Raw genomic sequence first — 15,576 nt, 5'->3', positions numbered from 1 at the left:
ATACGCTCAAATGTGGCAGGCGCGTTGCAGAGACCGAAGGGCATCACATTAAATTCATACAGCCCATCAGGTGTGATGAAAGCTGTTTTCGGGCGATCGACTTCGGCCATCGGCACCTGCCAGTACCCAGAGCGCAGATCCAACGAAGAAAAGTACTCTGCTCCCTGCAGGCAATCCAGCGCGTCATCTATACGAGGCAGGGGGTAGACGTCCTTCCGAGTAATTTTGTTTAGCCGGCGGTAGTCTACGCAGAATCTAATGGAGCCGTCCTTTTTCTTCACGAGCACGACCGGAGAAGCCCACGGGCTGTGAGAGGGCTGGATCACGCCGCGGTGTAGCATGTCGTTCACCTGTTCATCAATGATGCGGCGCTCGGCGGAGGAGACGCGGTAGGGGCGTCGGCGCAAGGGTCCATGGGTGGCAGTGTCGATATGGTGGCGAACCGCTGCTGCACGACCCAACGGTGCTTGAGGGGAGTCGAAGGATGCGCGGAAGCGCTGCAGCAAAGAGATGAGCTGGGCGCGGTGGTGAGGTGGTAGAGCGGCATCGACAGAATGGGAAAACATATCCGAGGAGGACGGGTCGGCGATGTCAGCTGGAGGAGTGAGGGCGTTGATGTCATGGGCGGCAGGCTCATCAAGGACAGGAGAAGCGTCGTCGAGATCTATGACATCAACTGTGCCAAGCGATTCTCCCCGAAGTAAAGTGGTGGGGAAAGGCAACGGGTTCGCGACGTACAGGGCACCACAACCACCAGAAAGTGTGAGCACGGCATGAGGGAGCATGACAGATTTTCGGTGCGCACAAAGAGGAGAGGGTGAATAAAGGACAGTAGCGTCAGAGAGGGCAGCACAAGTCAGCGGCACGAGAACAGATGAGAAAGCTGGCACGTCGACGTCGTCAGCGGCGAGAATAGGCGCGGCGGTAACAGGGGAGGCGTACAGAAGAGCATCACACAGCGGCGACAAATTAATTTCAGCACGTGCACAGTCAATGATGGCGTGATGCGCGGACAGAAAGTCCCACCCGAGGATGATGTCATGAGAGGAGCGGGTGAGAACGAAGAACTCAATGGTGTAGGAGAGGCCATGGATGACGAGGCGGGCAGTGCACGCTGCCAGAGGGCGAATGGGGTCAGCGCTGGCGGTGCGAAGCGAAAGGTCCGAAAGCGGCGTCATCACTTTTTTCAGTCTGCGGCACAAGTTGCGACTAATGATGGACACGGCAGCACCAGTGTCAATGAGCGCGTCAACAGTAACACCTTCAACGATCACTTCAATAACATTCGTAGAAGCGGTGATAGGGCTTGAGACGGTCGTCGACGGCGCAGTTCTTGCCTCCGGAACTGCGGCGCCTAGTTTTCCGCTTGGAGGGGTGGTGACCGGCGGCGCATAGGAGAGAGCGAACGGCGTCGAGGAAACGGCGACCGATGGCTGCGGTTGTAGGAGTCGGAGCTGAACGGGGAGGGATTCTGAGGAGGCAGAGCAGAAGAGACAGGTACGGAAGGCAATGGAACGTCGTACGTCGGCGGGCGCCCGTAGTCGTGAGAACCGGATCCGCGCGTGCGGCACCAGCGGGCCACGTGACCAGCGAGACCGCAAGCATAGCATATCGGGCGGTTATCTTGGGTACGCCACGGATTCATAGGGCGGGGACCGGTACGAGGCAGAGGATGGTGAGTGAGTGGCAGTGCAGGGGCGAGCTGCCGCTGAGGGTACACGGTGACAGGTGGCGAATAAGCAGGCACAACTGGCTGAGGTCGTGGCCGGGCGAGTGCTTCTGCATAGGTCAGCGGTGCAGTGACCAGAGGGGGTGGATTAGTGGGCGGCAGGACCTCAGCTACCTGCTCCTGGATGACACGCTGAATAGATGGCGACAGCGATGGCGTTGGGGTGGATTGGCAGGTAACGAGCGATAATTAACGAGCGACTTCCTCCCGCACAAACTGCTTGATGTGCTGAAGAAGTGCCGGCTGATCGTGGGCAGGACTGCCTGCTGCCAAGCTCGAAATGGTGTCGTCCGAGCAAGTGGTACGGCGGGTGACATGTCGCTGTTTGCGAAGCTCGTCGTAACTCTGACACAAAGACACCACGTCGGAAACGGTTTGGGGATCTTTGGACAACAACATTTGAAACGCATCGTCCTCAATCCCTTTCAGAATGTGTCGGATTTTGTCTGCTTCGCTCATAGATGGATTGAGCCGCTTACACAAATCAACGACGTCCTCGATATAGCTCGTGAAGTTCTCGCCGTTCTGCTGGGCACGACTGCGCAACCGTTGTTCAACACGAAGTTTTCGGACAGCGGGGCGGCCGAAGACGTCAGTGAGGCTGGTTTTTATAGCCGCCGAGGTAGTAAAATCCGCTTCGTGGTTGCGGAACCACAAATTGGCGACATCGGTCAAGTAGAAGATGACATTCGTGAGCTTTACGACGTCATCCCACTTGTTGTAAGCACTCACGCGTTCGTAGGAGGCCAGCCAATCTTCTACATCGGTGTCGTCAGTGCCGCTGAAAATCGCAGGGTCGCGCTGACGGACGGCACCGGAACAGATGACAGCGGTGGGGACAGGTTGGGCCGAAGTTTCGGTTGTCGTGGTAGAGCCTGGTAGCCTGGGCATCGTGGCGTAGCTCCAGGAGAAGAGCAAGCAGCACCTCCACCAAGTGTAATGAGACGACTCGCACAATTAGTGTGAACGGCCGGTCTTTGTTCAAGCGGTGCTGTTCAGCAGGCCAGCGTTCGCAAGCGCGCTCCCGAGCTTCGTCAGCTTCGTCTTCTATCTTCTTCGTCTCCTTCGTCGGCGCTAGCCGCTGGGGCAGCAAACCCCAACTCTCTTTATTACAATAATAATAATAATAATTCTTTATTTCCATGAATGATGGAGGAGACTGCGGGTAAAAGTCACTTCAGAAAGAAACTGATTGAAGCCCGCAGCTTCCTTTAGAATACAGGCAACGATACAACATAAGGAAAAAAAAGACACGCAAATCAAAATGAAAAAGACCCTTCAATTATTTCAGAAAGAGTGAGTAACAAAAAATTCACGTAAGGCTCGTACATGAAGGGTATAGAAATAGACCTGATTTATGAAACAAATTTAAAAGTGTTGCAGAGTGTATGATAGTTTCTGTGTAGAATAAGTGGATCGTGGTGTGACCACCTTCTACTGTTCCATGTAAGAATGTAAGAATGTGTGTTCCTTGTAAGATTAGATAATTTGTGAAGAAATTTTAAATTCTCCTTTACCTCCTCCTTGAAACCTTGAGTCAACTTGTAATGATAAAGGTTAAATGCGGGTATTGTATTTGCTTTAGCTAATAAGTCTTGTGTGTGGGCATTGTAAGGCAAGTTATACAGTGTTCAAAGAAATGTTTCCTGCAGTATGTGTATTTTATCTAGATCGGTACCTGATGTGGTACTCCAAACGAGCAAACAATAATATACCCTGGAAAAAATAGGGTGTTATAAACGAGAACGTTTACTCTGTATAGTAATATAGTTTTCAGCCGCACCGTCATACCAACCAAACACGACAACTTGCCCCAAAACGATTCTATATGTACGTCCAAAAGCATATTATGGGTGAAAATAACTCAGGGTTTTAAACCTACCTACAATTTCTATATTTTTCTTCTCATAAACAAGATTAATGGAACTTAATATTTGCTTAGATTTGGGCCTGAAAATTACAGCTTTTGTTTTGTTTGTATTGATTTGTAGACAGTTAAGTTTTGAACATTCATGAAGAATTTTCAGGGCAGTGTTTCCCTTGTTCTGAAGGCTACTGGCATCAAATATACTGGCTTCATCTGCGTACATTACGTACGTTGCATCTGTATAGATATTTATTAGATTATTAACAATAAACAATAACGGGCCAAGAATACTGCCTTGAGGGACTCCTTTGGTGGTACATTTTAAATCTGAGCGGGTTTTGTCAGTTTCAACGTACTGATAGCAATTATCAAGGTATGATTTTATAAGTCGTAAGCAGCGTCCTCGAACGCCATACGTTTCGAGCTTATCACGTAGAACGGAATGAAGGATGCAATCAAAATCTTTAGTAACTAAAGTCGACGTAAATACCAAGGGCAACGTTCTTCATTTGAAATTGAGATAAAATGGGTTCCTTTTGATGAAGTAGGGCCAATTCCCTGGATCGTCGTTTCCTGAAAACAAACTGGGCTGAAGAAATTAGGCTGTACCTGTCAAAGAACTTTGAAACCTGTATTAATATTAGTTTTTCTAACCCTTTTGAAAAAATTGGTAATATAGAAATAGGTCTAATTCTAATATCACTAACGTTACCTTTCTTGAATAATACTGAAACTCTGGGTATTCGCATCCGTTTAGGAAAGACACACTTGACACGCATATATTAAAAATGTAGGTAATATACGGCGAAAAGATATCAAGTACGTACTATCAAGTACGTACTTGATAGAGCTAACCTGCATGTCCTCTACATCGCAACTAGAGCTATATTTAAGAGATTGGAAAACTGATACCACCTCATGTTCCGAAAACTGGTGAAGACAGAGCGAGAATGGATTTCTGTCTGGAATAAATTTGCTAATAGCAGACGATGCAAAACTATCAGGACAAGTTAAAAAGTAAGCATTAAAAATATTTGCAAGGACACTATCCGATACTTCGTTGCCACCAAGTAATAGAGTTTGTGCTCGTGGACATGATTTACGACGATTTAATACATTATTTAGTTTTCTCCATAAGACATCCGGCTTGTTCAAGCAACCCTCAAACTCTGCGTCAAAATCGACTTTCTATGCAATTTAAGTTCTGTGTTCAGCTTGTTCCTAAACGACTTGTACCCCTTTAAAATACTTGGATCCTTAGTCTTAATGAATTTATGGCAGGGAGCATTTTGATGACGAATTAATTTCAGCATTACGCAGGTTATCCATGATTTCCGTACTTTTTTACCGAGTTTGAACTTTTGTTCAGGAAAATGTCTTGTACATTTGTGAAACTTCATCAGTAAGCTTGCCGTACGCGATGTCAGCATCGTCTATTTCTAAAATTATCGAGACTTGTTTGAGTAATACTTTGAAAAAAAAAAAAATGTACTCCGGTTTTCTGTTCTGTCTAAGATTGTGTTTTCTTAAAAAGAAAAATACTGGAAGGTGGCCACTAAGATAATGTGGCATTACCCCGGCAGTATTGCACTTTCAGTTGTAATCCTCTTTGGCGTTGTTGTGCCCGAGCACGCATTCTGTTGGCCTCTGGAAATCAGGGCCGTGCGCCCGCCATTGCGCAAAGCAAGCCCGTACTCTCGGACATGTCGCGGCTTGCAGCATGAGTCATCCTGGCTCGCCCGGCGCAGTCCCCTCCCCCTCTCCTCACTAGCGTTGGCCCGAAACTCAACCGACGCTTCGCCGGCCGCCCTTCCCTGGCTGCAAACTTCCAACGGCCGAACATCTCTCGTCCGTTCGTCCAATTCGAACAGTGGCCAATGGCGTGGCATGATTGGAGGGTTCAAACGGATGGCTACAGCAACCGTCACCGGAGGCTATAAAAAAAGAGCCGCGCCGAGCCGGAGCAGCAGGGAGGTGGTGACGAGGTCGGCAGCCTTCGGGCTACGGCCGTGTATCTGTTTTTTCAGCCAGCGTCCGCTCCGGCGGACGCGGTTGTTGCGACGCGCGTCTTTACTCTCTCTTTTTAAGGCGAAAGCCTTTAAGGCGAGAGGCCCCGTCTCGCGCCCGCTTTACTTAGAGCCCTTTGAGACACCAGTGTGGAGCAGTTGAGGAGGGCAGTCTCCCACGCCTCTCGGGTGGGGGTGGGGGAAGGGGGAAGGTGAGGATTCTGAGTACATGCCCACACCATGTGAAAGATATCGCAGATCTCTCCACAGTGCGGGCAGCGCCCATCTGTGTTCGGATCGAAGTGTTTTGCTATGGGAGGACAGAGAAGAGTTCCTGCCTGCAGGCGCCGCAGAGTTCGCTCCTCCGCCTTACTAGCCCCTTGGCAGGTACTGGGTAGAGACGGTGGCTGTCGCAATAATGAATTAGGATTTCGCGGAACCGCAGAAGCGGTTTATGAGCTTCTGAGCCAGTAGAGCTAGGATGAGGAGCCCGGTGTGTGAGCGCTCGGGCGGCCGCATCAGCGGCCCCATTGCCTCGTAGACCCTGGTGGCCAGGAGCCCAGATAACTTTTGTGCGAGTTGGATCGGCGGGAGCGCGTCTTAGAATTTGGGAGGCAAGAGGGGATATTTCGCCTGCAAGATAATGTTCACAGGCCCGGCGAGAGTCTGTGATAACTGTTCTCGATTTTGGATCGGCAGCAGCGAGAGCTATTGCGACTTCCTCCGCTCGTGTTGAATTTGGGGCCCGAAAAGATAGCCCATCGACATTCATTCCCCGGTGGACTACGGTAGCCGTGAAAAATCCCGTGGGCGACGGCCCTGTGATGTCCACGTAGTAGACGCCCTCTTTATATCCATACTGCCTCTCAAGCGTGCGAACTCGCGCTTGTCGTCTGCCTTCATGTGAAGCCATGTCCATGTTACGAGGGAGCGGAGCGACCAAGAGCATGTGGCGCCACAGCACCGGGATGTTCTCCGTCCCCTCTAGTATGCATGTGTGTTGGATGTGTAAGCGGTTTAGCAGGCGGCGCCCAGGAGTATATTGGTTCACGAGGTGGGCCTCCCGCAACTCCTGATAGGAGTTTACCACTCCCAACGCCTTCAGTTTGGCGTTGGAGGTAGCCACCGGGAGGTCCAATGCTCGCTTTGTTGCCTTCCTGATGATGGCGTCAATGCGCTCGTCTTGATGTTTGGTGGTGCGTAGGTACGGCACGGCGTAGAGGATCCGGCTGGTCACGAAGGCATGGGCGAGCCGTAGCGCGTCCCTGCCCCGCAGACCACCCCGCTTGTTGGAAACACGGTGGATCATGCGCCCTACCTGTTCACCTATGCTCTTGAGTTTCGCTATAGTAGAGTCCGGCTTAAGTTTGTTATTGATGAACAGACCCAGGATCCGGAGCTCTGCCACTTCTCTGATGGGACCGCCCGGCAGAGATATGTGTAGAGACGTGTTGTCCTTGTGGTTTGTCCTGACGTGTAGAAGCTCTGATTTGGCGGGAGCACATTGGAGACCACAGTCGGCAGCATATGCATCGACTATGGAGGCGGCCTGCTGAAGGCGGTCCTCCATCTCCCCAAGGCTCCCCTCGGTGGTCCAGATTATAATATCGTCTGCGTAGAGTGCGTGTTTTATGCCCTCCACCTGAGCCAGTCGGCCGGGCAGGTGCATCATGGCGATGTTGAAAAGGAGCGGTGATAACACCGCCCCCTGTGGTGTACCTCGTGTACCCATAGAGTACGGGCCGTATTACTCGTCCTCAATCCGGAGGAGTGCCTGACGCGCAGAGAAGTCTCTGACATAGGCGAAGGCCTTCGCCCTGCAGTTAGTGGTGTTCAAGTTAGAGAGTATGGTGCCATGTTTAACATTGTCAAACGCCCCCTTAAGATCGAGGGCGAGAATGGCCTTGTCGTTTTGTTGCATGGCTGTGGGTCGTATTATGTCCCTGTGTAGTTGGAGTAGGACATCCTGTGCAGACATGTGCGGGCGGAACCCGAACATAGTGTCTGCAAAGAGGCCCTTACCCTCCATGTATGGAGAGAGGCGATCCCGAACCATCGTCTCCATGAGTTTTCCCATACACGAGGTCAATGAGATGGGTCTCAAGTTGTCCGTAGTCACGGCTTTACCTGCTTTGGGGATGAACGTCACAAGCGATGTTTTCCATTCGAGTTGGAGTGGACACCCATCCCAGATCTGATTTATGTATTGTAGCAAGTGGAGGTATGCAGAGTCGGGGAGGTTCGCCAACAGTTTCACTGTTATGCGATCCCGACCCGGTGCCCCACCTCGACGCATTTTAGCCAGGGCCGCCTTAAGGTCATGCAACTGAAAAGGGGCGTCTAAATCCTGATTTGGCTTGCCGGAGTACGTGTACTCGGGCCCAACCGGGTCATTTGTGCGGCAGAGATACCTGTCACACAAAGTGTCCGCAAGTTGCGCCGTCGTACCTTGGTACCCGTGCAGAACCCGCCGGAGCTGTTTTTGCGTCTCTCCTTTCGTTCGAGAAGGGTCGATGAGGCTGCGTAAGAGACGCCAATTCCTCTTCGAGCTCATCTGACGCGCTGCCGAGTTGCAGCGTTCTATCCAATTGGTGTCTGTGAGCTGGGCGGCGTACGCCGCAGCCTGCTCCGTAAGTTGTGCAATGCGAGCTCTAAGCTTGCGATTCATCTTGTGTTTCTTCCATCGTTTTGTTAAACTCCGGCGCGCCTCCCACAGATGCAGGAGGTGATTGTCCACTGCGGGGATCTCGTCGGTGGTGTGAAGTGTTTGCGTGTGTTGCTTCTGTATGTTGGTGACCTGTGTTGCCCACTCCGCATAGCCGGCGGAGAATAGTACGGGAGGGATGTCCTGAGTTCGAAATTGCTGCCAATTGGTTATTTTCGCCTGTCCCCATTTTTTACGGGCTGCCTTCGCCAAAAGCGTGATGCGGAGAAGGCAGTGGTCGCTGCCCAGGGTATCCCCCAGGTTCTCCCATGTGGCGTTTATAGTGTTCATAACCAGAGATAAGCCAGGACACGTGTCACGGGTGACCGAGTTGCCCACACGTGTGGGGCAAGACGGATCCGTGAGCAACGTAAGACGAAGGGTGGAAATGAGCTCCGCCAGCTTGCGTCCCCTGGCTTTCTCGAAGTGGTAGCCCCAGTGTAGAATGGGTGCGTTGAAATCCCCAATCATCACCAGGGGTTCATTGTCAGCCAATTTGAGAGCACGATAGAAAATTTCGCTAAAAGTAACACGTGGCTTATGCGGGGAGCAATACACATTAAGTACATGTATTGACGGGTCGCGACGCCTGAGAGGCAGAACCCTCACCATTGTGTATTCCTGCTCAGTCTCCAGATCAAGATCGACCTGAATCGCGGTGTATGCTTTATGCACCAGGATGCAGGTCGCGGGGCCCCCCTGAAACGAGCTATACCCAGAGAATTTAGCATCATTGCCGGGCTCTTGCAAAGCAAGAAGCGCCGGCATGTCACCGAGGCACTGCAGGTAGAGCTGGAAATGTGACCTTTTTCTGCAGGCTCTGAAACCCCTGCAGTTCCATTGAATGATTTCGAATTGTTCTAATTTGTTAGCTTTCTGAGAAGGTTTGCCAGCCATATTGATAGTAAATTTCACACAGGTTCTTTCGTCTTCCTTATTGCACCATAGGTGCCCCGCCAGAGACGGTTGATAACTCGAAGACTGAAGCTCGATCTTCGCACCAGCGGTGCCCCGTCAGAGACGGTCTCAAGATGTGTTGACACGCAGGGATAAAGAAAGGCAATAACTGAGGTTTATGTACAGATATTTACATTGCACACACAAGTTAAGGCATTCGAGACAAATTAAACGGCACAAGGACAAACAACAAAAAGGTGGATCTGGCTAATACTAGGGGAGGCCCCTACTCGGCGTTGCCGAAGATGCGTTGCATCTCACCTTAGCGCAGAACCCTGCTTACGGCTCCGGGGCCCAGTTTTAAAGCCCTAAAGGCCCGGCCCACATTCCGTAGCTTCCAATCATGTTGCGATGTTCACATGATTGGCTTATCGAGAGCCTGGCCAGCCCTCCAGCTTCCGTAGTGCAAAACGCCTTTTCCACAAATACAAACGCACGGTCGTGCCAGTACGTGCAGAGAACATTCCCTCCACCCTAAAATTAAAATAGAACAAACACAAATACACATCCGTGCCAGCACGTGTGCGAATCGGTACCGCGGGTGGGTGGACACCCGTACTTCCCGGCGCGTTCGCGAGCGGCCGCGTTCCAAGAAAGGAGACGCTTCGCTTTGAGCACCCCCAGCCGCGTTCCGATGACCCCCGCGAACGCTACCGAACCCTTACACGCCCTTCCCAAGATTCTACAAAGGGCTCAAATGCCACTTTTAGAATTATAACAAAGGGATCGGTACGGGTCACAAAACCACCCTGTGGGTGACATCCCGCAGCTACACAAACACTGGCACGAACAAAACCAAAAACAAAAGATGTACACAGGCACCAACACAAAATTACGCAAATTGCACACTCAAATACATACAGCGGCATGCCTGCCGTGCGCCGTAACACAGCGTCCAAGTTGATGGGCTGTACGCAGTTCACCAGCATGCACACCCGCGTCCTGCTCGGGACACACACACACACACAGACACTCGCAACTTGAGCGTTCAGTAGCACTCGCACGACGTCCGTAAGTGGCCACGTGAGCCTCCTTAGTCGCACCGAGCGTCCCTGTGTACATTCGAGCCACCACGTGTTGTCAGTAACACAATTAACGCCTAAACGGTAACTCACTCATTAGGCTGGCGCCACAACGGGGCGCGAACTGAAAAGATGGTGCCCTCCAGGATCAAAAACGTCCCGGGTTTTGATGGGTCCAAACCCCTCACTACACGACGCACCTGAGGGCCCGCTCTCTCTGGCGCGCCGGTACGAACCGCGTGCTGCGTAAGGAACATCTCTCTTGCCGAGTTCAGCTGTAACAGTGCGGCCGGCTTTGCTGAACATAATTTGGCGTACCGCAGCACGGAACGTACTGTTCCACGCGCCGACATTCACTGTGAAGGCTATGCGCCTGTCCCCTGGTACTTTGGAGCGTTTGGAGCTATTTGCACCGTTCCTGCACGGGCAAACATTTAAATCGCCGCTCCCTGCTTGATAGACGCTGGCCGGCTTCGTGGCATCGTCTGCTGCACGAGCTGACTCGCCGTCGCTTGACCCGAGCTTGCCTTGCAGCAAGTCGCCACTCATTTCCGGGTCCTCAAACGACCTGGCCGGACACTCACCGGGAGCGTTCGACAATTCTGCGGCGCTCTGCCCGGTCGGCCCAGCGGGCCCACCTCCGCTCTCTGCCTCAGATGTAGAGCTGTTGTCACCAGGAACGCTACGGGGCACTTCATGCCCTATGGCCGACACAGTCTGTGTTTGCAGCAACGCCAGATTTTCTCCGGTCCCTAGCTCCGTGTCAGAGATCACAATCTCATTCATAGAGCCTGCAGGAATTATATCACTCTCCTGCTTGGTCTCGGACAATTTGGTCTCGATTGGACCTAGACCATCAGAATTGGGCTGCTCTTTTTCTTTGTTAGCCGCCCGCAGTGGCGGAAAAGCTGTGATCCCTTCAGAAATCTCGTTTTCGCTCTCTGCGGCATTTCCTAACAAAGATGCATTCCCGCAAACCGGCTGATTGCTTTCAGCGTCCTGACTGCTGTTTCCCTGATCTGTGCATGACAAGCATAATTCTTTGTCTTCCAGCACAGGCGGCCTCACCACTCGGGAATCGGAGCAGTTCTCCCTGGCTGATTCACTGGCTCTTCTGCTCTCCTTGATCTTATAGATCTCGAGCTCTACCTGCTGGCGTCTTGCTTCTATAACCTTCAAGACATACTTTACATCCTGAGGTTCTTCCTCGCGAAGCACCGCCTTTCTGCCATTTACTTTCAAGAGTTGAGCCTGAAGGTCCGCTAAGCGCGCCTTCGCTAACTCAACCTGGTACCTCACATCGAGTGAGGGCCGGCATGGATAGCCCTCCATACCGCCGTCTGTACTCCTCAACTGTCCTACCGGCTCGAACACATGCACAGGGACGCTAACAATGCGACGAAGGAAACTCACAGTTTCGATGCGTCGATCCGCATTGCCAGCTCCTTGGCGTCGCAGTCCACCGCCACTTGCACCGGACGCTGCGATGAGCTGTCGCACACCGCTGGTCCTGTGCACGTTACCGCCACTTGCTGTGACCCGCCGGTGACCGTTAAGTTCTCGACGCGCTGTTTTCCTAGACCGGATGCAGTCCCGCGTCGCTGGACTACTGCCGTGGTCCTTGCGTCCTTGCCGCCGTCTCTCCGCAGGTCCTTTCTCGAACGCTGCTGTTGCCTGACCGTCGCCTTTCTTCCTGCGTTCAATCTTCTTCCTGCGCCGTCTTCCGATGGCCGCAGGATCCTGTCGACTGTAAATTTCACATCAAGTGAGGGCAGGCTTGGATAGCTCTCCATACCGCTTTCCGTACCCCTCAGATGTCCTATCGGCTCGAACACAGGGACGTGAACAATGCGACCAAGGAAACTCACGGTTTCGATGCGTCGATCCGCATTGCCAGCTCCTTGGCGTCGGAGTCCACCTCCACTTTCACCGCACGCTGCGATGAGGTGTCGGACGCCGCTGGTTCTGTGCCCGCTGCTGTCGCCTTGCTGCGACCCGCCGGTGACTGTCGAGTTCTCGACGCGCTGCCTCCTTGACCGGACGCAGTCCCGCGTCGCTGGACACCTGCCGTGGTCCTTGCGTCCTTGCCGCCGTGTCTCCGCAGGTCCGTTCACGAACGCTGACCTGTCGCCTTGTCGTCACCTTTCTCCCTGCCTTGTCTTCTTCCTGCGCCGTCTTCTGATGGCCGCAGGATCCTGTCGACTGCGCCAGTAAAGTTTCACACAGGTTCTTTCGTCTTCCTTATTGCACCATAGGTGCCCCGCCAGAGACGGTTGATAACTCGAAGACTGAAGCTCGATCTTCGCACCAGCGGTGCCCCGTCAGAGACGGTCTCAAGATGTGTTGACACGCAGGGATAAAGAAAGGCAATAACTGAGGTTTATGTACAGATATTTACATTGCACACACAAGTTAAGGCATTCGAGACAAATTAAACGGCACAAGGACAAACAACAAAAAGGTGGATCTGGCTAATACTAGGGGAGGCCCCTACTCGGCGTTGCCGAAGATGCGTTGCATCTCACCTTAGCGCAGAACCCTGCTTACGGCTCCGGGGCCCAGTTTTAAAGCCCTAAAGGCCCGGCCCACATTCCGTAGCTTCCAATCATGTTGCGATGTTCACATGATTGGCTTATCGAGAGCCTGGCCAGCCCTCCAGCTTCCGTAGTGCAAAACGCCTTTTCCACAAATACAAACGCACGGTCGTGCCAGTACGTGCAGAGAACATTCCCTCCACCCTAAAATTAAAATAGAACAAACACAAATACACATCCGTGCCAGCACGTGTGCGAATCGGTACCGCGGGTGGGTGGACACCCGTACTTCCCGGCGCGTTCGCGAGCGGCCGCGTTCCAAGAAAGGAGACGCTTCGCTTTGAGCACCCCCAGCCGCGTTCCGATGACCCCCGCGAACGCTACCGAACCCTTACATTGATGTTTTTATTTTACGGTGCTGGGTAGCCACTCGGTTCGGGGGCCGGCGCAGCCTGCATCAACGCCGCGGCTATCGGGCCGGAACCGCTTTCTTCCGCTGCCTGTCGATTTTACGTTTTAGCTGCGGGGAGTCACAGGAGAGAGTATTTTTTTATTTGGGAGCTGACCCAGGGCTGCACCGCCTTAAGGACAGAGTCAGTCACCTGGGCCGCAATGTCGGGAAGCATTGCAGCAAATGCGGACCTGAACATGTCCTGAAAGGCCTCGCGGACCGCAATCATAATTTGATTCGGGAGCGCTGCCACCCGCTCCTCCAACTGCTCGGCTTTACGCTCCAGGGCCTCGAAGCGGCCAGCGTCCGCAGGGGCCGAATCAACCACCGTGTCCGCGGTTTGCCGCGAGACGCTAGTTAGGCAAGATGACACTGAGGATCCGTCATCGCTATCATCGGGCTCAGCGTTCTGCATGGGCTCGGACTGCCCGGCCGTCTTAGCTTCTAATTCTTGAATTTTACGGGCGAGAATTTGATTTTGGCGCCTGAGCTCCTCTACCTGCCGCTGTAGGGCGGATTTGGTGGGAGAGGGAGGGGGGGGGGTGGGCCCAGAGACTAACCCACTCCAACTGCTCACCTGATTTTGGCGCGGTACCAGAGGCGGGAAATCCTCGGCTTTCAGGACCGGTGACCTCGTCGGGTTCCCGGACTTGACAAATTTTGGCGGCCCGGACTGGGCCTTCTTGGGTTCGGGCTTGGGTCCCGGAGCCTGCTTGGGTCCGGCCTTGGGCGTCTGGGTCTTTTTGGGTCCTGGCGTCTGCTTCTGCTTTGGGGCGGGTGGGGGTCCCGGCTTGATGACCTTGCGGTACTTGCCCGCGCAGCCAGGCGCCCCGGTGGGATGGCTGCCTCCGCAGATGAGGCAGCACGGGGAGCGCTGATGTTCTGCTGGGCCGCCGTCAGGAGCAGCAGGAACCTGAGCCCCGCAGCGTTCACAGCGCCCAGGCTGCGGCCGTGGGCAGGTGTCGGGCCGATGCCCCACCGTGCCACAGAGTGGGCAGGCAGGGATCGTTTTCTTATAGAAGCGGACGGGGAGACGCTCGCAACTATAGAGCACGGTCCGCGGCACCCTTGTCCCCACAAAGGTGATCACAGCAGTCTGTGTTTTACCCAGTTTCCGCACAGATATCACATTGGGGTCCTCACTCAGTTTCTTCCTCACGGTTTCGGACGTCTCGTCCGGGGAGACTGTAACGACGCCCTTGCAGAAGTCTCCGGAAAGCTTGGGGTGGCCCCGTAACAGTATCTTGCGGCCTCCTACTGGCAGCATGATGTCCCGGAGCAGCTTCTCCGCAGCTTCGACAGATTGCAGAGTGCACACGAGGAGGTTCTGGTCCAACACGGGCCACACAGCAAGTCCCACACTTGCCGCGTCCCCGAGGATGCTGCGAAAGGCAGCGCAGGCTTCGCCAGGACCTAAGGTAGCCTTTAGGTCCATGGTGTCGCGTGGTTTGAGCACCACGATAATTTCTTCTTTGCCGATGCGGGGCGTGTACTGTGGCCTCCATCGGGGCTGTTTGGCTTGCTGCGCATCAGCTCGCGACGCGTTCTCACCCTGCATATGCGCAGAGCACCCCGCCACCCTTTGCTGGCCGGCGTTCGCGTTGGCGTTCCTGGGGGTCTTCGTCTTCTTTCGTCCGCGCCATACGCGAACCATATCTTGAAGATATTCCTCTTCACTGGGAAGAGGCTCCTCAAGTTGCACGGTTTCCATATTGACGATCCTTAGGGAGGTTGGATCGTAGCCGGTGACTTGGCCTGGGACCGCCATAGCCGGGGAATCCCCGAACGCGGCCGGTGCAGGCCTTGCCACCGTTAGGCTTAGCGCCGCAGAGACGTGGCGGTCTTCAAGGCTCTGAAAATTCAACAAAATTGAGCGCACCTTGGCAAATGTGGTATCCAAGGATGCCGCCTAGCTTGCTTGTGAAAAAAGTTGATCGCAAATAGCAGCGATCATTGGCAGAGCCGACGTGGCGTGCGACCGCTCCCGCTGCCGACCACCGCGTTCATCCTCGCTCTGGCAGCGGTGATGGCTCGGCTGGAGCCAGTTGGCAGGCCCGTGCACTTTCCTTTTCATTCTTCTCTCAGTCGCAACCAACCAACCAGCCGGAGCAGCAGAGAGAGAGAGAAACAACTTTATTGCCATAGAGTGGCGGGATTTAGGGCAGGTGGGCTTGGTGTGGCCCCCAGGTGGGGGCGACTTCCTGGGCCCACGAAATGAGTGCCAGTTGGATGCTCTTGTCTGGCCTTCTGAGGAGTTGGTTCCATCCTTCCTCGGAGGGAGCTGGCAGTAATGTTCTAGGGGGCGG

General features: G+C 53.6%; 1 protein-coding gene across 1 annotated transcript; it reads right to left on the bottom strand.

The window, feature by feature from the left end:
- Positions 1 to 13,349: 13,349 nt before the first annotated feature.
- Positions 13,350 to 15,165, bottom strand: LOC149364629 (uncharacterized). The gene has a single exon (XM_089568723.1). It carries the CDS (start codon positions 15,036 to 15,038, stop codon positions 13,350 to 13,352), a length of 1,689 nt encoding a protein of 562 aa, XP_089424849.1. The 5' UTR covers positions 15,039 to 15,165.
- Between the last annotated feature and the right edge of the window lie 411 nt (positions 15,166 to 15,576).

This window comes from Amblyomma mixtum, chromosome 2 (assembly GCF_055824585.1).
Source record: "Amblyomma mixtum isolate Tamu chromosome 2, ASM5582458v1, whole genome shotgun sequence".
In the NCBI taxonomy this organism is placed as follows: domain Eukaryota; kingdom Metazoa; phylum Arthropoda; class Arachnida; order Ixodida; family Ixodidae; genus Amblyomma; species Amblyomma mixtum.
This window is presented reverse-complemented; position numbering and strand designations above follow the sequence as displayed.